The 20,954-nt window shown below is 35.5% G+C and overlaps 1 protein-coding gene across 1 annotated transcript in view; it reads right to left on the minus strand.

The window, feature by feature from the left end:
- Positions 1-3,562: 3,562 nt before the first annotated feature.
- AGBL2 (AGBL carboxypeptidase 2) overlaps positions 3,563-20,954 on the minus strand; it is a 45,279-nt gene continuing 27,887 nt past the window's right edge. Inside the window, exons 11-18 of the mRNA XM_063310500.1 lie at positions 18,098-18,198; positions 17,204-17,328; positions 16,301-16,367; positions 11,781-11,897; positions 7,435-7,507; positions 6,334-6,600; positions 5,882-5,924; positions 3,563-4,164 (exon numbers count right to left, since the gene is read on the minus strand). Coding sequence (XP_063166570.1) covers positions 3,831-4,164; positions 5,882-5,924; positions 6,334-6,600; positions 7,435-7,507; positions 11,781-11,897; positions 16,301-16,367; positions 17,204-17,328; positions 18,098-18,198 — 1,127 coding nt within the window. The 3' untranslated portion in view covers positions 3,563-3,830. The remainder of the gene's footprint in view (positions 4,165-5,881; positions 5,925-6,333; positions 6,601-7,434; positions 7,508-11,780; positions 11,898-16,300; positions 16,368-17,203; positions 17,329-18,097; positions 18,199-20,954) is intronic.

Consider the following 20,954-nt stretch of genomic DNA (forward strand, 5'->3'; position numbering starts at 1 on the left):
GAATTGTAGATCTATTTTGGAAGGTATCTTGAGAATGCTGATGGTTGTCAGCTCTAACTGTTTCTGTCTCTATCGACCTAGCCTCGCCTTTGAGTTTCCCTCTGACGCTCCCGAACTCGCGCTTCTTAAATAAAAGGTTCCATCGGCCAATGAAAAACAGTGTCTTTTTTGGGGGCCAGTGGGGCGGGAAGAGCCTCCAACTGCGTGACTTTTCTTTCAGTTTGGGGGCTTGGGGTTGCTGCCCGATCTTTTGAGGTTTATACGCAACTTTGAAACCAAAGGGCGCGTAAGAAAAATGTGATGTGATGATTCCAGTTTAAGGAATCAAAACGGGTTGTTTTCTGTACATCTTGCTATATAATTATGTTCTGCTCCTAAGCGAACAGAAATGCCTTATTTTCTGACTATAACCATTCTTGCTTATAGGTCCGAAAGTCCGGCACACCGATTAGGAAATCCCCCCTCCCCCCATTGCCATTTAATTAGGTCAGATCTATTTTAAGCTAAATATATGCAGGATTACAGTAGAAATGACAAGCCTAATTTAGCAAAACTCACTGTTGCGCTCTGTGCAGCTTTCAATAGTATTTTCAGTTTTCTCACGGATACTGTAAATAAATGGCTTATTTACAGTCCAGCTCTATACATGCCATGTCAAAAATATTACTGAGTTCACACAATTTGATATAAGTGAATAGAATATTGTTGTTTTAAACCCATATCACATGTGTATTTTGATATTTTCTCATGCAAACATTCCTGCCCCCTCCATTTTAAATTCACAAGTTATCTTTCTAACATATTGCACCATGTAACCCAAGTTAGTTGGAGAAATCCCTGCCTTTTTATCTAGACTTCTTGTGCAATTATAGACCTAACTGCAATAAATCTCATAGGTCCTTTTACTCAACATTCATTTTTCTTTCATTACCTTCTCCATTCTGCTCTGCAGAGAAACCAATAAGAAAACTATGTTTTATTTTGCTCTTTAATTGCATCATGCCTAAAACTGAAAGAAAAATATGCTCTTTCTCTCTTCAGAACAGTAGCAATTGCAACTGAGCTGTTCTCAACATAGATGAACCTGAAAAACACTCTTCCCAACAAGATGACAGTGAAGAAAACTGATATCAGTGCAGTGTTGTGGTGTGTCACACAAGATTTTTATACTGTATAGGATGGCAAAGTTAAAATATTAAAAAGCCATTCCCAAAGATATACAACTCTGCAAGAAAAAAAAATGATGGGTGATTGACAAATACTTCCTTTGGCAAAAAACACATTCACACGAAAAATGTAAGAAAATTGAACAATGATTGCTATGCAGTCTTCCTGCATGGTGATCAATCAGTTAAAACTTATTTACATTCACATTTGAAATTGTATGGCTCTCCTTTCCACACTAATAACAAGAGACAGGCCTCAATATGTAGAATATAGAATGAATGAATGATTTCACAATCTATAAACGAGGACATCTGGAACTGACAATAAGTGATTACAAGAGCAACATGCCATGTGAAAATGCAAAGATTTTATTTTACAACAATGAATAGTTTCCATTAAAAAAAATCAGGAAAGTGCCTAATAATACAGTTTCCTGGATTTTATTAATTATTGGGGGTATACATCACAGATTATAGAGGAAGTACTGAGTGAAACATAACATCCCAGGATCCAAGTACAATACTAAAAATGGAAGTGGGGAGAAATGCTCTAAAATGTACACCACAAGAGGTCAGGAGAGCTGCTTTTCACTAAGGACAATGAATGCATACTTACTAGCACTGGGAGGAGGATACACACTGATTTGTACAAACAACTGAATGAACATACATAAAACAGCAAGGTACGTTAAAGGGACTCACAATGAGTTTTATCAATTTTAAGCTCATGAGAACAAAAACAGTTACTGCACTCTAGGCCTCCACAAGCCGTGCTGCTTTGCAGAGCTGCCTTGACTCTTACCACTGGAACAAAGCGGTGCCACAACGTGGAAAAGTAAGGGACTCTGCTCTGTCATCTCCAATTAGTGTCAAGGAGGACTGTTTCACTCTGGCAAGCCAATTCACTTCAATAGAAATGTCTTCTGTGCATCCATACATTTCCACCAAGACCAATGAAGGTGGATGCTTTGAAGCAGTGCAGAAGCAGGGTCTTTAATTCTGCTCAGCCCATGTGAAGGTGAGAGACACAAAATTTCTATACTTTATGCATATCTTGTTCATTAATATATCTCATGTTCTGTGTTTTTCTTTATTAAATTGGTGAAATCTATCATTTTAGTGCTATTTACCATGAAAGACTAATGAGCGTAATCAGTCTTTAGAAAATAAATTGGTTTTTAATTAAGATATGATTAAAAACTTTGTTTTTGAAAAAAATCTATCCTAGAAAATATTTCTAAAAATGGCCATTTTGTCAGTAGAAAAAAATACTCAAGCCAAATTTTTAATCAGGTGCTTAGGTTCTTTGTGTAAATTTACTTAAATTTGGCCCATAAATCTTTCATGTCTTTGGTGCCATTACATTGTTTTTCAGTGAAACATATAAATGACTGTTAGTCCAGGCTTATTATCTAAACTTCCTTAATCTGTAATGTGAAAAATACAAAAGTAATAGAATACTTCTGATACATTCATACATCCATGTACTTTTTGATACTTCTAATTTGTCAATTAAGTTGTATAGTTTTTAGTAACAGAACAGAACCCAATGTGAACAAGGTTGAAAATCTGTTAGCCTTTGCAAGTCACATACAAACTTCATTAATTTTATACCAAATCCATTACCAAATGATAAAAGTTCTGATACATGGCTTCATCAGTAGATACTCCACTGAATAGTTAGTTCCGGGTTAGTTATTTTATGTCTAGTAAATATACTTTAACAGATAGCTATTTAGTTTTGCCTGATTTTAAGAACATTATTTTATGATCTTTGCAGGTTCTTTTAAAAACCTGCATCCTCAGCACATTTTTATGTACCCTAATGTACACACAAGTTTTATTTTTTATTATGAGCTAAGAGAGCCCAAGTCTGGTCAGAATTATCCTAAGAACTGGGAGAGTGATATGTTCACCCAAAGGATAAAAGTGCAATGATAGTTTTGCTTGCTTTTTCTTCCATGTACATTGTACCAGTAAACAACAACCTATGAACAATAAAATCCAGTCCATAGAATTTTAAATTCATCCTTCATCATAAAAAGAAAAACTTGTGTATATATTAGATAGGCATAATCATTTTTTCTACTAAAAAGTTGAGTGACATTCTGCTACAGATGTTGAAGTCTCCTAAACCAACATTTGCCAAGGTAATATGAGTTCAGTAGCGGAGGAGATATCTGCAAGGAGATTCGAGAAGAAGGAAGGGTACTTAACTCTTCTTATGTTCACTGAATTTGTTCTAAATTCATGCATTGATTTTCCCTTGAGCTGATTTTGTATCTCATTGGGGAGCAAATTATTAAAAATAATCAAGGGGACATGAAAAAGACAGAAGCTTGTAACAGGTTCATTAGGCTTCCCACTAGCAATTCTCCTTCCACACATAGCTCTTTTTTTCTTATCAGGAAAACAAATAGGCGGGAAATCCGTATGCAGGCTGCCTTAAGCTATCTTAAGATATTAATGAACAAAGAAAACCATTGCCCTTCAGAATGGTTTGCCGTTAATCTGTGGAAATAAGAGAATTTACTGTCTTCTTAATCGAGGCTCCAAGTTATCATTCACCAAAGATGTGCAGCAGTTGTTGCACTAAAGTCTTGTAACAGGTAAGAATAGGAGAGGGCCTGCTTTCCTATTGACCAGTTGTTAACTCAGGGTAGGTTATTCAAAGTTCATGGTTTCATGGGGGAAGACACGTTCCTTGTACACAAACTTGATCTGTGGAATAGCTTCTCTGCTATCTTGGGATGAATATTTTTGACCAGTTGCCTTTTGTACTCCCTTGGCTTTGGTGCAGTATTCATTCTCTGCCTTCAGAAGTATGTGGTCAATTTGGAAAGGCTTCCATATGAATTCTCGTTGAGGAAGAACCTGTGACCTGCTTTGGCTCAACTGCCACATAGGTCTGTTGCCTAATATATTCTGAGATTTCAAGGAGAGACTTCGACGTAGCATTGAAGTCACGGAAGGCACTTCAGGATGCCACCACATGGACCTAACAAAAGGGGAGGGGGGGCATTAAAAATAAGTTGATAAGATAGTAAGAAACAGTACCTAATACTGTTTTCAAACAAATGGCTCCTAGTACTACCTATCAAAATACACTTTGCAGTTACTGTATTCCATCTTTTTCTCCTCAGTGGATTTTTTGAAAAAAGGGTAGATAGGCTCAATCAATGAGCATTTGTAGAACAAATGCTCATTGCATCTCCTTCGCCTTTTTGACGTATAGGCTCAAGGGAATTCCAGTTTCCTCACAGAAACAATATAGTACCAGTGGTTGGAATGTTTAATGATTTTCCTTCATAATGTTTTCCTGATCAAAATCCCTTCCACTAATTATGGTTTGCCCTTAGGGGGAAATATAGTTAATCACTTTTCCCTCTGGAGAGTATAGAATTTTGATAAAGAAAACAGTGAGGGAATGGTGGAAAGAGGTAAATACATTTCCTAGCACAACTGCTAGAAAAATATATTTTTTTAAAAAAACTCAGAAGCTCAGTAATTATTTGAAAGAGATATGTACTACCAGTAGAAGGGCAGCATAGAAAATCACCACCAGAAAGAATTGTGTAAGCTCCTTAGCAGATTTTCTGTAGAAAGAAAGAGGCAAAACAGTACTGTAGAATGGATATGGACACTGATGCTTAGGAGGTTAAATTTTTTTGCATTGAATAATTTCAATGTATTTCTTTAAAGTAAGTGATGTCTATATAAGCAGACAATAATGTCTGCAGTAAATATTCTGTTTACCATGCCTGAATTCTAAGAGCATTAACATTACTGTAATGGGTGAAGGGTGATGTGTTCTTTCATAGTCTCCCTTTTTTTTTTAAATTTGTTTAGAATTGGAGGCTGGCATTTACCATTTAAGCCTAAAATGCAAAACATACTGCATATAGCAATAAAAAATATTGAAAAGTATTTTAAAAACTATGAATAATAAAACTAACCACTGCTGATCTTCCTAAAAAGGAAATCAGCAGTTTTCAGAAAGTCATTATAGAACTTAATGGTTGTTGTAAATCATTATGGGTTTTTATTAATAAACATAATGTATTTAATTTTCATCATGTCTTGGCCAAGAGTCAGCTGCATTGCATATTTCCAGATTTACTTTAGCCTATGGGATAATATTGTGCAATGCTAATCCTGAACTGACTTAACTCATATTTTCCACCCAAATAGCTGGGAATTGTCTCCTCTGGTTTGGGGCCATAAATGGGGAAGTTAACCCTATGGATACTGTCTGTATGTCTTCTATCCCTGACTATCTGTCTAAAGAGAATATACATGTTATCCACTCAGATTATAAGTGCTTGTTCACCACACTTTTTCAAAAATTCTGTAAGCCTGTTGAACACAGCAGCAGCTCTGCAAGGAAGGAGAATGAATGGCTATGGAGGAGTGTGCCCAGATGGGAGGATCCATGTTGTACAGGCATGTTTGTCTCATGCTTAAGTGCAAGTGGGGAAAGGACCAAAGAATCTGGTGAACAGCAATGGTTACCGTAGACCAACAGCACTCCTATTCAAACCTAACTCAAACACACAGACACTGAACATGGCTGAATGGGGCAGTACATCGGGACAATATTAATTTTTAAAAATGCCTTAACTGTCTGAGGATTAAACCTCAGTATCTAAGGCATACATCAGTGCCATTTCAGTAAGCTGTCATGATGATGTCCAGGAGTTGTGAAATAGGGATACCTGTACCGTTTGACTCCACGGCAGGATGATGGAACAGAGGTACCTATAGAGAAACAAAAATGTATTTTGGAAAAAATATTTGCAAAATCATAAACCAGAGTCACTGGTTTGAGATGGGCAGCTATATGAATTGAATGAATGTGACTAAATAAATAAATAAAATGAAATAAAGTAATGGCAGTAATGCATTTCTTGCTAAGAGATTTTTCTCTATACAGATGATGAGGGGACATTGTTCATGATGCATCAGTTTTTGCTGTTACAAAGCCCATGGTATAGTACTGGCAACAGAGTGGCACTTCAGTTATAAACAAATGCTCATGCTTTGTTCCAAAATGTATGTTTTTTTTATCTGTCAAAATCTTATTATAATTAGCCACACTTACAGGAATTTCATCTCTTACATGCACCACAAAATTTGCTAGTCTTTTAGTATACTCAGCTTCCCATACCTGCATTCTGTTTCCCATTAAGTTCTTCATTGCAATGTATATAACATGAAGGTGGCTGCTGCACGATGGCCGGTGTTGTAAAGCTGTGTTGCTGTACTGATGACGGTGGAATCGTGGATATCAGGAGGGGATTGGGGTTCTTGATCTTGATCTCACATTCAGTCAGGGGGATGATCTGTTTACCTGTAGGAATCTCTATACAGCAGATATTTTGTGGAAAGCACATATCAAATGAAAGGATCTCAAAAGTCTCTAAAATATCCTCTTCTGAAGTCAGAAAACCTCTACCTATTCACTTGAGTATATTTACAAATGAAATACATTTGCATAGACATTCAGTGGTTCAATACAATGCAGCAGTCTTTTTGTAAGATCTGAACAGGGTTACCCAGTTAGCAGTCTTGAGAGGCTGATATTTCACCACTTTCTTGCTCTGATTTGTCACAGGCAAAAAGTGATACTGAGTAAAGTAAATATTCAGTATCAACCACATTCAACATTATTTTATGCTCAAAGTTTACAAGGAATATTTCATCTCTACAATTATTTTCGAACACAAAAACCACATTTCTAAAATTAAATCCATGAATCATATCGTGGTACTCTCACTGGATTAGTCTGAGTATGGTTTGAGGTCATTCCTATTTCACCGTTTTTTATAGAATCTCTATTTTGAACAGGAGGAAAATTGCTTCAAGACAGAACCAATACTACTGTCAGCCACGTTATACCATGGTTACTGAGTGCTCTTGAACAGTAATAGTCACTCCATCCTGAAATGTGTGGAAGCAATTTAAAAATGATATATTACGTGAAAGGTTGGGAAGGTACTGTGAACAGTTTCTTTTCAATATTAAACCAACTACTAGGCTAGATGATGGTTGCAATGTGATATAACCAAGTTTATTACTTATTTGTATGAGACTAAGAGGTACAAGCATAAATTAATAAGACAAAGATGCTGAAACAGGGAATTATGATAGTAGACATAATCTCACATAAACAAGATGAAGGAATTTTTCCACAATACATGTGCTGTGTTAATAGTTGGATATTGCATTCTCTGGCATACTTCATAGCATACCTCGATAAATGTCTTACCGTGGCACTTTTGACAGTTACTTAAGCTTTCTCCCGGCAAAAATGAAGAGACTGAATGACCCAGTTCTTCACCCTATATCAGAAAAATGTGTATGTTAACCCAGTCTTAACCCATCCTGTAACTCATCCTAAACTTGCCTTCACTGATCACTTAAATGCAGAAATTATAGCAAGTTTGAGATAGCATTTGCAATGTTAAAGTTGGATACAAAATTTTAGACATCTACGTTCAAATATACAAGTATATTTAGATGCCACTTATGTAGATCCAAATTAAGCAGGATTCAATTTGCTTTTTTGTTTATTTCTGGGCTTTAAAGTTTTTATTTTGTTTTATTTTGTTCCCGTTGTTTTTTATTTTCAATGGTTTGTTGATGTCTGTCTGTCTCTCTCTCTAAATTTGGGGTAACCTGCTTCTAAATACTTAAATTATTAAATTAGGGGATCTCTGGATCCGACCTAATTATTGTTTAAGAAACAATAAGTTGACATAGACATATGTCTAGTGAGCTGAAGATTGGTAATGAAAAATGTATACTCCATCACAATGCACCAACATATGTATATGTATGTGTATAATAACAAAATGAAATTTATTACTAATTGACCAATTAGTAATAAATTTCATTTTGTTATTATACACATACATATACATATATATTTAAGAATGCATAAAAGTGAAAATTATAAAAAAATAGAGTCACTGTAATTAATGACTCAAAAGATAATCTCTTAAGAACTAATTTCCAGTCACCAAGTTTACTTACAAAGTGCAAAGAATCTCCTATAGTGCAATTTTAAACTTAGGTCCTACAGATGAATCCATTTAATTTAGAACTTGTTGCTCCTGTGTAAAGTTGCACAGGATTGTACCACATAGATTTGTCTTACATAAAATAATTATACTGTAAAGATATTATACTTGCATGGGACCCCTGGAAACAAATATAGCTTTAAAAGTAAAATGCAAGTAATACCAATCAAAAGATACTGTGCAACAATTGATTCTTTCCTCATCTTTTTTTTTAAATGTAATAGTTAGAAAAAAAGTAAAAGAAGCTGACTAAGAAAACAGCCTTCCCTCCTATAAAATTCTATGTTTGAGGCAGAGTAATTGCACCATAAAGAACTCTTCTGGAAGCACCGATTGACAACATTCTCTAAAATAGATTTAACTACAGTATGTAGATTCTTTGAGAAACATAGAAATATTTGCAAAAAAACTTAGCTTATGTTTATGTTAGAAGAGCAACTAAAATAAACATTAAGGCAAAAATATTTTTTAAACTGTTAAAATAGGTGGAATATTTATTTGCACAAGATCTTTGTTTTATTAAAAAAAGTTGCCCATGTATATCCAGAGCACTTATTTTTCTCAACCTTCCATTTTAATATTAAATTCCATTTAGAATTTAATGAAGAGAGTGTATCTTGGCTCACTTTTAAAATATAGTGAAATAAAAAACTGAATTGGAGAATTGAGCAAAATCTCTCAGGAGAGCACCCTAATTTAACTCAGAACAAGAAAAGCAGAGGACGGTCCAGAAATCCAGTACAGAAAGGTAACCACACTGAGAACATCAGAATTCAATGCAAGACAATTCGCACACAATAGAATTCTTAATAAATCATAAAGCTATAAAAGTGCATGATAGTAATATATGAAAGAAGAGAAATATTTATAACTATCATCTAATGAGAAACATAAACATGGCTCCTGGAAAAAACATTTTACAAAACAAATTTGCAGTGGGATTTGAGTGATTTTATTGATTTAAAGTACCTGGCCTGTTAGAGTGCTTCACATAAAACCCCCACTAGTTGGTCAGAAATACCTAGGAAATGTCTTTTCATGGATTAGTTATTAATTCATAAGAATAGGATGGTTAGCCAACATCAGCTCATAGGACAGTTTTATCTAGGCCTGATACTGTTAGGCTTCACTGGAAGTGACAAGAACAGAAAAAAATCATGCCTGGTGGGCAGAAATGCCTATATTGAATTAAATTAGAGTCTCAAAGTTGGGCTAGAGTGGCTACTTACAGGTTGCCAAAAAAAGAAGAAGAAATTAACCCCGATTTATATTTAGCAAATCAACTTAATCCTGTCCATTAAGTCAGGGTGAATCATAAAAGATGGAGGAAGATTCACAGATAATAACACCCCATTTGGTGAAGTAGCAGTGTGGAAAAGGTATCTCTCCAAAGAAAGGCACATGTCAATCCTAAGCAAGGTAAAAAAAAAAAAAAAAAAGACTTATTCCTGAAACAAGGACTGTTGTAGAAAAGTGACGTCTGGTTATAGTATTGCTTTTCTGACGTAAAATAGAAAGAGAACTGTAAGGAGTGCTGCCCTTTTTCTACGTGTGCATTACTCACTACTACCTATCTGCTTCAATGGATGTGACTGCTGTGGGTACTACCCGGGCATCTAGTCTTTTAAGGCATGGCAGAACTGGTGGAGGAGCTACCTTAGCTCTTAGCATCTTCCCAGGCTCCAGTGAAGCTCACTACCATGACAGGTGCCACTTTATAGCATTGTCTTTTAAAAATCAAGCAAATGATCATGTTACATAACAAAATAATTTCATTAGATTTTTAAATTTTTACTGTATTTAACAATACTGTATTTTAATAGCTTTAACAATATAATTATATATACGTTTTCAGGGCACTGCCATTTAGTAGGATAGTTAATTTATAGCATTCCCAAAATGTCTGGAAAAAACTGCTCTGTCCTGTTCAGTGTAGAAGCACTTTGGAAAGGTGAAGTTAGGTCAGAGCATCCTATGAAACTAAATGGACAGACAGTCTTGACTCAAAGAATTGTATATTCAGCTAAATGCATCAAATAAAATTAATAGACAAGTCAGTACCAAAACAAGATTATTTCTCCCATGAAAATATTGCTAAGTTGAAATCCAACTTGCAAACTTAATTTGTTTTCAAAGGCATATATCTCTCCTTTATGATAAGCTGCACCCTAACACTATAAAGCTCCAGCCTCAACATAACAATTATTATTGTATATATACTTTTCATTAATAGATGTTGAAAAATTATTATTTCAAACTTGTGCAAATCATTATAATTATGCAGTGAAATGTGCTTAAGAAATAACATATATCACGGGTTTCTGAAACAGTGAAACTGTCAGATCATTTATTAATTAGTTATTTTGTCACAAATTTCTTAACAGACATTCCAATCATTTACTCCTCAAATCCTAAATAAATATATAACCGCTGCTTAATTGGGTTTTCTCTAGGCATACATATTAGGATGACCACTAAATGCAGCAGACTTACTCTGTATTTCTCTGGCTCCATCTAGTAGCAACTTCGATTTTTGCAGCTCTGTTCTGGGAGCCCTACTTTTCCAAAGTGAACTTCACACCATCATTAATCTCCTTATTCTTTCACCTAGAAAATGTCTCCCAAGCTGTTGCTGACGTTCATTTCCTAGCACTCCAAGCATTAACTGAAACTACTGGGTTGTAATGATGTTCAGGCCTGCTTCATACAATATGGCTCATTGTTCTTGGGTTAGCATGTTGCATGAAACCTGCCATTAGGGCTGGTAAATCATCGTTTATAGTTACTGTGGACTGTGAACACCCATTTTATTGTGTTTACATGAACATCTATGGCCTAACATACAGTGTATGAAGCCAGAGTCTGCTAGCAAGTGAATTATTCTGTGACTGGCTTTTCACACTGTACCATGTCTATTTTCTCCAACTTTGTGCTTCCAGATATGTTGGGGCCCAGCCAATGTAGCCAACCTCTGTGATTTCTGCGAATTCTAATCCCAAAGCAAATAAAGAGCATTGGGTTGGGGAAGACTGCATTAAGCCATAAGGTGATTTGTTTGGTTTTTGGTTAACCCTAAACCATGGCTAAGTAAACCAATGTTATCCAGATGTGGAAGCATAGTCCTTCTTATGATAAAAGTTTAGGCAGGGAAAAAGAAAAAGGTATTCTTGATATCAGAACAATCCTCTTAAATATCATCCTGTGCTTTGTGCCTTCCTCCTGCTATTTTGAATGCTTCAAAATAAATGATACAATAAAACATAGTTCTGTGAAAATTCAGTTGTTTTTAATCACAAAACCAGGAGGAAAACCATATACTGTATGCCCAGACAATGAAGGTCAAACTTATAAAATTATAGCTGCACAATTCTCTACAAGATCTCATCATACACCTACATACTCTAAGACTAGGCAGAAGGAAAACAAAGTATTACAAAACATTCCATTCTAATGCACTCTACTGGAAAACTTTTCTAGTTGACTATCTTTGTCCAATAAAGCCACGTTTGACCCAATTTTATTTGCGTCTTACCAGAACTTTTTCCTTGTGCTTTAATGCATGGCTCAGAGCAAATTTCTGATGCAAATCATTTCTTTCCTTCCTTGTTCGCAGATGTTTCTTCTTCTTTTTCTTCTTCTCATTATAATCCTCCAATAATTAAATATATCAGTGACCAAATTGTGAGGAGTTAACCTAGTCAGATCAGCTCAACCTCTACAAAACAGTGAATAAACCTTTGAATACATCGAACAAAGTGGTTAAAATAAGTTTTGGGGTGGAATAGGAAAAACATAATTAAGATTTTAGCCATGTCAGGTCCAGGCTGGACTATGGGAATATTCTGAAGACATACAAATTGGTTCCTCTGCTATGTAAAGATGGTGTTAGCTTTTCCAAAGCTTGCTGGGATAAAGAAACAGGAAATTAATTATTGGTCCCCTTTATTTTGAAATACAAAATTGTGAAAGTGTTACCAGCCAATGTTCAAATCAAGCTGTATTTTTACTACCTTTAAATATTCCTAAATATTGTATCTATTTATAGATTGAAACTGCTCCATGGCAGTGAGGCTATAATCATATGCCCACTTAAAGTAAACCCTACTGAATATCACAGTACTTCTGATTCAGCATGCATAAGGGTGCAGAGTTATTGTTCCATTATTATTATATAATGCTGCAATTCTAATTTATAAGTAGAATTCTTGGACTTTCATAGTGGTTTATCCTGGCTATGATATGGACCAATCACATAGGCTACTTAGGATTTGAACAGACTTTTTACCACCTACTTTAATATTATTTACTGAATTTATATCCTGACTTGAGAGCACATGCTTATATGAGATCTGTCCTAGAAAAGTCATGGAAAATGTTATAAGACAGGCAAATAGTTTTCAAATTGCATAATAAAAGTATTTGAGGGGGAAAAAATACAATGCAAGGGAGAAATATCACAAGAAAAAAGGTTGGAAAACAATGTGCCACCCAGACATCAAAATATCAGAAAAATGCTAATCTAAAATTGATTCCATATCTCCAATTGGCAGTAAATTAATACAAAAACAGTATAGGCAAACAAACTCTAAAAACAGTGTGTATGACTAAGGCTGTAACTGATTCACCCAGTCTTACTGAAAAGTGTTATGTGAAAGCCTTGATTGACAAAGACATGATGAACACCAGAGTTCAACATCTATGGGCCCATCTGATGATGGCCATCTGATGATAGACTTGGAATGTGCGAGGAGTACATGGCAAATGGCATGAATTAATGAAAAAAATAGAACAATAAATACGTTATGAAAGTAAAAAGAGAAGGATGTAATGCATCTAAATGAAGGTGTGGAGCTGATAAACACCTGCATGGAAATGAAGAAGTAGGTTTAATTATGAATGAAAAAGCTAGCATGTATGTCAGAAGGTAAGTGCAACTTAGATTGCAGTGAGTACGTATGAAATTAGAAATTCATAAATTTGTTGTCCATTTTATCCATTATAAAGTGGATAAAAAGAGTTTTAAATTTGTCAGTGATACAACTCAATTTGAAATGGAGCCCTGTATAAATGATGAACATGTTATTACAAAGATGTATAAAATGTTGTTACAGATGAATTTAGAAGATGAATAAGTTAAAGAATGAATGATTAAATGGGCTAAGAATTTTGGATACAATATTATGTTGGAGCAATGGGAGAACATGTGGAACAAAGGTTTGAAATTTACTTTGAATTATAACTTCTTAAAAGAGAATTTTTATAAAATGATGTATTGCTGGTATTTAATTCCTGATAAGTTGTCAAAAATGTATAATGGAGTAACAAATGTTTGTTGGAAATGTTCTCTTGGTGAAGGAACTTTTTATCATCTTTGGTGGACTTGTGAGAAGGCCAAAAAATTTTGGGATCAAATATGTGCTAATATTCAGAAGATCCTGAAGGTGGACTTACAAAACACCCCAGAACTATTTCTCTTGGGTCTGATGGAGAAGCAGCTTGAGAAACAACATGAGACTTTGCTTTTATATATGATTACAGCAGAAAGACTTTTATATGCACAAAGATGGAAAGATCCACAAATACCTACAGTGGAGGACTGGATTATTAAACTGATGTTGCTGGCCCAAATGGCCAAGTTAACAGCATTGATAAGAGAAAATACTGTTTCTGGATTTGTTTCTACGTGGCACCACTTTTAGACTACTTGCTTACGTCAGAAAAAAATGAAGTTTTGATTTTGGGCTTTAGTGATTAAATGGTTTGATTTGATAGAAATAATGTTACTAAGGTTTAACTAATGGTAAGAGATTATATTTGTAAATGTATTCATATCTGTATTGGAGAAGGTCAGAAGTCACTTTCTGTTTCTGTTCTGTCTGTTCTGCACTTTTATAGTTTTTCTTTTTTCTTTAGTCCTATACTCTATCCTTTCTATATTCTATATTTTGTATTTTAACTATATTCTGAAAATTAATAAGGTTCTTTATAAAAAAAAGAAATTCATAAATTTGTGAAAGGTGTTATGTCCAGTGAATGGTGATAATGGAAGAGCCAGGAATGGGTTTTGGAAAAAAGTATGCAACAGCCTGAATAAATGAAATCCAGGAGAAAATATTATTCTGTTGTTGACATGAATGGGTAAGGGGGAACAAGATGAAAGAGTAAGAAAAAGTGATCGAGTTATTAGGAGACCAAGAATGGATAAGAATAGTGATTGTTTGATGAGTATCTGCTTAGAAAAAAGTCAATTTATTTTGAACATCTGCTGAAACATAAGTATATTCATGAGCACAAATAGCAAATAAATTAATCTAAAAGCATGATTGATTTGATCGATTATGAGGTAAGACAGAAAAATTAGTGAAGGATACAAGAGTAATGAAAGGTTCTGAATGTGGGATAGACCATTTTTTAGTAAGGTCAAGACTGGACCTTGGGGAAAAAAATGATGTGAAGGAAAAGTAAAGTTACTGAAAGAAACTTCAGTGAAAGTAGAACACCACAGGAAGAAAAAGAATAAGTCCTGTATGAAAAAGTATTAGAGGGCAGATTAATCTCCCAGGAGAATGAGTGGAAAGTGGAATAAGAGACTGTGGAAACTGCTTGGAACAGAGGGAAAAGAACTATGTTACAGAATGCCACAGAAGTATAGAAAAGGACATTTGGTGGAATGAAGAAGAAAAAGCGGCTGTAGATGGGAGGGAAAGCATGTAAGAGAATCATTGCTCCAAAAATAAAGATATTATATAAGGTATACATAGAGAGAAAAATATAGTTGAAAATAATATAGTCTGAGACAGCAGAGAAGATTAAGAGAAAAAAAGTGATTATTTCCATTAAAATCGCTTTTTTCTTTACCTCTTAATCTTCTCTGTTTTTAATTTTCTGAATTGTTTCAGAATGAGTGAAAAGGACTAAATGAGGAATCTTCAGAGTGAATGGAATTAAGAATAAAAGTTATGAAATTATTTGGGATGAAATTTAGAGAACACAGAAAGGAGTATTTCAGAGATTTGTACAGGAATTACATGATATATTGAACAATAAAATTGAAATGAATGCTAAAAATGTTTTTGTCCAAGAAAATGAATGAAAAATAATTCACAAATGCTATGAAAATGTTGAAAACAGTAAGACCGCAAGTATGCATTGTAACTGGAGAAATGCTAAAATATGGATGTGGTTTGCTTATGGAGTGGCGTTTAATGTGTTTGTGAAGACTGCACCTGTGCCTGACATTTAGATTAATGTTATTATTGTTCCTATATACAAATGGAAAGGTAACAAGAGTGAATACAAAAACTACAGGACTAGTTTACTTAGTGTGTGTGAAAAGTGTTTAGCAGAATTCTAATGAGGGTAGAGAATATGAGAGATGATAAGGAACAACATTTAGGAAATGCAGAATGCCTTTATGCTGGGCACAGGGTATGCAGACCAAATTTTTGCTGTTTAGCACGTCATTGAAAAATATATGAATGTTAGAATGTTTACTGTTTCTTTGATGAATTATAGAAAGTGCATAAGACCAAAGGGCTTGACTTATGGAACTGTTTGGCAAATATGGAGTGGAAGGTTGATTGCTGAATTTGGTACAAGTGATATATGATGGAAGCATGTGAGAGAATAAATGCAATGTTTAGCTAATAGTTATAACTGAACAGGGAGTAAGACAAGGATGTGTGATCTCATTAGCAGCTTAATGTATTTATGGATACATGTGTCAGGAATACTTGTGGTGATGTTAGAGGTGTGTTGCTATGAATGCCTGTGCACCTGAATGCAGTCAGTGCCACATGATTGGCTGAGAATCTTTATGATTTACTCCAAATGTTACATAGATTGTATGATGCAATAACTTAAAAACTAATATATCAAAGATAAAGGTAGTGTTTCACAGAGGAAATTGAGTGAACTCAAGATAACAAATTTGAATAAATAAAAAATAACTAACAGTAATAGCTGCTACTGTGGAATAAGATTATTGACTCCCAAATGTTATATTTTTCCATTCCAGTCCGATTTATTCACCCCAAAATGCATAGCTCTCACCTTTTCTACCATCTTGAGCAAATGTGGAGGAGGGCCATCTGATTGGGAGCTGTCAGACCCACTTGTGCTAATTAAGAGAAAAGAGAAAGGCTATTCATGTGATGCACAAAAATAAACATTGTGATTTTATTGCTTCTAGCAGCCTAATTTTGCTAGGAAAGTTTAAGTGAGCATTGAACATAAACAGACTCATTGGATATGCCTAAAGCTTTTAAGTCATTCAACCTATAGTCGTCATCAAATCACCTGTAAGGCATAAGCCCAAAAACTAATTATGGGGTGGATGTCCCTCCCCTTAGGTTGCTTCCCATGCCTTTGTGGTGTGAAAGTTATTTCTGATCTCAAGGTGCAAGGGCATTTGGTAATGTTGGAATTGGTGAGACTGCACAGATATTTTTTAGATGACTGAGAGCATGATGATTAATTTTTTTTAAAAATCAGCATGTCTATCCACATGGCCCCAGTGCTCACTAATATATTCCTGCAATGTAAGATAGCACATAAATTAACAGTTCCTGTGAAACTAAAAGTGCCAATGAAATGAGTGTATGTGATACAGCAACTTCTCTAAAGTTACGCAGTTCAATAAGACAGTGAATGAGGTTGCATTGATGTTCTCAGGTAGCTGGATACCCAAACAAGATAAGCCTCAGGTAGCTAAAAAAAGTTTTAGGGGCAGGATAACAGAGAGGGCTTTCAGAGGGGTAGTCTTGTTTTAAGCCTAGAGATATCACACTACTATCAGTTTTAGTTTTTATATTCAGAAAAACTAAAACTGATAGTAGTGTGATATCTCCAGGCTTGGTTATTTTACAGTAGAGTCTTGGAGGATAGAAAAATCCATAGGGTCTCTCACTTTTCTAAAATCCCTTCTGTCACCAAATGCCAGCAGACTTGGATTACCTAGATTCAACATCAGATAGAGAGATGTCGTTCCAGGTACTTTCCATGCTTTTGCCCAACTCTGAGAGCTTACTCTGGATTTTTTGCTTCAATAATTCCTTAAGCTCAAGTAAGCATTGCTGAAACTGAGAGAAGAACAGAGAATTCTTAGGCCATCTAGGAAAGATTATTTGGTTATTTATTTTAAAATTTTCCAACCATTCTAACCAATTCAGTGAGACATAAAACAATGGAAATATTAACAAGTGAAATACAAAACAATTTGAAAAATGCACAATATATCAATCTTTATATACAATACACTTAAGAGATAAAAATAAATCCAAACTGCATCAACAAATCTCTTCAACTGGCACACACACAGAAATGGCTGAGTGTTGGCACCAGCTGAACTTCCTCTAGGAGGGTGTACCAGCATCAGTATTAAAAAATGCTTATATTATATAGTCTTTTCTTTGATTATCAAATTTATTATGTGAACTAATTTACATTTCATAATATGTCCATAACCTGAGGGGCAATTGCATTTGGACTTCAGGATGCAAATAACAAGAAAAAAAAGATTTCTAGTTAACGAATTTCATATGTATACTCAAAATATTAATATCTGCTACTTGGTTGAAGTTTGTTTATTGTTTCTTATACATTTCAGACTCCACAAAGAAAAGGCATCTACAGTGGAGGAGCTGGCTAGATACATGTCTTCCATTTGTATTTGGACATTCTACATTGGAACTCCATGCAATATGGCTATTTCCAGACTAAATATTTTCAAAATATGAGAAATAATAATGGCAATATTGAAGCATGCCTCAGAAATATGGGATATTTAAAGGTACTGGCCAATCCAACAATATCCTCTGGTTCTGCTCAGCAACAACAGGAAGCTCTCACCTTGGAGCGGTCTGGATCACAAAAGTCCAATAAGGTATCACAGACATGATAGCCTAGAGATTTGAGATCCTCAGAAGTAAAATGAGAGTTACTTTTAGCGCCTGAGAAAGACAAATACACATGTGGCTCTTCAGTCTTTAGTACAGTAAATACCTTGGCATGCAGTCTAGAGAAAATAAAATCTGAAAGTCTTTCCCTTATTCATCATATTAATTATGTGATTGATTGATTAATTAAAGTCAAGCATTCTTTGCACAGTCCTTTCTTTTGTCATCAGAGCCCACTGTGCCCATTATTATTCAGTAAAGGATACCTAAAGCATTCATTATAATCTTTTATTTCTTTCCTCCTTCCTGTTTTGCTTAATGTTCCTGTGAAGAGAGAATTTACTCTTCAAGCTGTATTGTCTTTCTGATCTCTTGCTGTCTACAGTACTGCTTTGTTCTTTTCCATGCAGTACTAGTCAGAAATCACTAAGATCTTCCTCCCACACTGTCATTTCCTCCTTAAAAATACAAAAGTAGCTACATTTTTAGATGACCTTACTCATGCTGTTACTGCTACCAAAGCCTATTGACCTTGATAGAATGCTAAAATAACACCTAGTTCCTTGATGTTATGATTTCATAGCCAGTAAGGTTGTTTCTTCCTTTTCCAGTACTGCTCACTTTACTATACTTAATTTGCTCTAGATTGAAATACCCTTGGTCTCCTTTTCCCAAGGAGATACCATTACTGTATATTCGTGCAACATGAAGCAATCAGCCCAAGTAATGAAATAAGGCTGGGACAGCCATGAACTTAAATGCAAGTCTAAGGTGCAAATCCTCACATCCATAGGCTGAGTGCACAGCTGCTAAACCAACACCAATTAAAAATCGTCAGACCATTAAAAACAACAAAATATATATAGTGTCAGGGAAGTTGGTGTGTTCCTGGATGTTATAGTAAAGTCATAAGGCAGTGGTATGATTATTATTAATCCACAGTTAGATTTACAGTCTAAAACTGGTAAAAACTTAATAATTCAAGTCCTAACCATTATTATGGTTGGTTGCAGTCAGCCAGATGTTTAGACTGAATCTGGTATTTTTGTCCACCTATTGAGTCCTTCCCAAGGACCTGGGATAGGCAGATGTTGTCATTTAATAATATTAAAGGTATTGTTGCAGGATGTAGGCTGCCTTTTGCAACTGACAATTACTATTATACAGAACTATGTGAAATCACAGCTGCCAGTTCTTTAGCTGGTGTTGGCCTTCATTCACATTGTGTTCTTTGCTTGTGAGCAGCCATTATCAAGCCTTCAGCTTTTTTTTAATGTTCCAATTGTAAGTCCAGGTTTTATCTTCATCCACCTTCCCCTCAATCTTTTGTTGAAGTTGACCATATAATGCTTTTCCTCGCCAGCATTCTGTTTGTGTTTTTATTACGTTATTTTGATATTCACTGTGCAGTTTTGTTTCCTGTACATTCAATAGGCTCCAATTTTTAACTTGTATCAGTGCTTGTTCTTGACTGTCTTTTGCATAATCAACCAATGCGTGCTTTTCTTCTTCAACAGTTCGTTTGACTTGAAGTACATATTTATCAGGCCTTCTGCATAGGCCTCTCCAAGGCTACCATAAACTTTATTTTTAACACTTTGTTTGCTTGATCAAATGTTGAGGCTGCCTTACTCTTTGACAACTCTCGGCAGCTTGCAAATAAAAGCAATACACATAAGAAGGAACCCAACCAACCAGAAGAACAGAACACCAACTATAAACCAGACATAATGGAAGGGGGCCCCACAATTGTCACCAAGGCCTGGGAAAACAACCAGATCTTCAACAATTTGAAGAATTGTAGGACTCACACAAATCTCTGGGGGGACATTATTCTAGAGGGCAAGTACTACAACAAAGTAGTACTTCCTGAGTCCCATAAGATGACATTTTATGGATGGGGCCCATAGTACATACCAGGTGGGCAAAGATATGCAGTCCCGCAGATAGCCAGGCCCTAAGCTATGAAGGGTTTAAAGATGATAATCAGCCCATTGAATGGCACTTGGAAGCTAACGGTTAACCAGTACAGCTCACAGAGCAGTGGGGTCATAGGCATATACTGCAGTGCCCCCATCACTGCCCATGCCATTGCACTCTGGACTGGCTGTAGGTTCCAGTTGGTCTTCAAGGGCAACTCACAATGACCCAATTGTGAGGTGATAGGGCATGACTGTCTGAAGAGCCTTCCAGTCGGAAAGGGGAAACGGGTACACTAGATTTACTTGTGCAAACACCACTCACCACTTGTGAGGATTGCACCTGAGTCTGTTCCTCCCCGTCCATATCCTCACAGTCTCCAGGCAGTGGGTTAGGACTTTGACTACATCACCCAGCCAGCCTGGGGGTGATATATACAGCTGAGCATAATACCTGACCCAAAACCAAAAGATGACCTCACCCAGTGATTTCATGTAGATGTTAAACAGAAGGGGAGAGAGCATCAAATGTTTGGCACCCCACCAGTAAGAGGCTGCTGGCACAATCTCTCCCTGTCAACATTGATTGAAACTGGGCACAGAGAAAGGAAGAGAACCACCATAAAACAGTACCACCTACCCACAACTCCTGACACCCATCCAAAAGGATACTCTGGGGGAGATGGGCGGTGACAGAAATTTGAAATATAAATAAATAAATAAAATACTGTGGTTGACAGTATCAAAAGCTGCTTAAAGATCAAGGAGCACTAACCCCCAGAATCCCCATCCTGGCTCAACCACAAGTCATCAACAAAGGTGTAGAGAGTAAGGAAGATATGCAAGTTCTGTTTCCTAGGCAACAAGGGCTAAAACATGTTTTAAGTCCAG

This window comes from Candoia aspera, chromosome 1 (genome assembly GCF_035149785.1).
Source record: "Candoia aspera isolate rCanAsp1 chromosome 1, rCanAsp1.hap2, whole genome shotgun sequence".
NCBI classification, from domain to species: Eukaryota; Metazoa; Chordata; class Lepidosauria; order Squamata; family Boidae; genus Candoia; species Candoia aspera.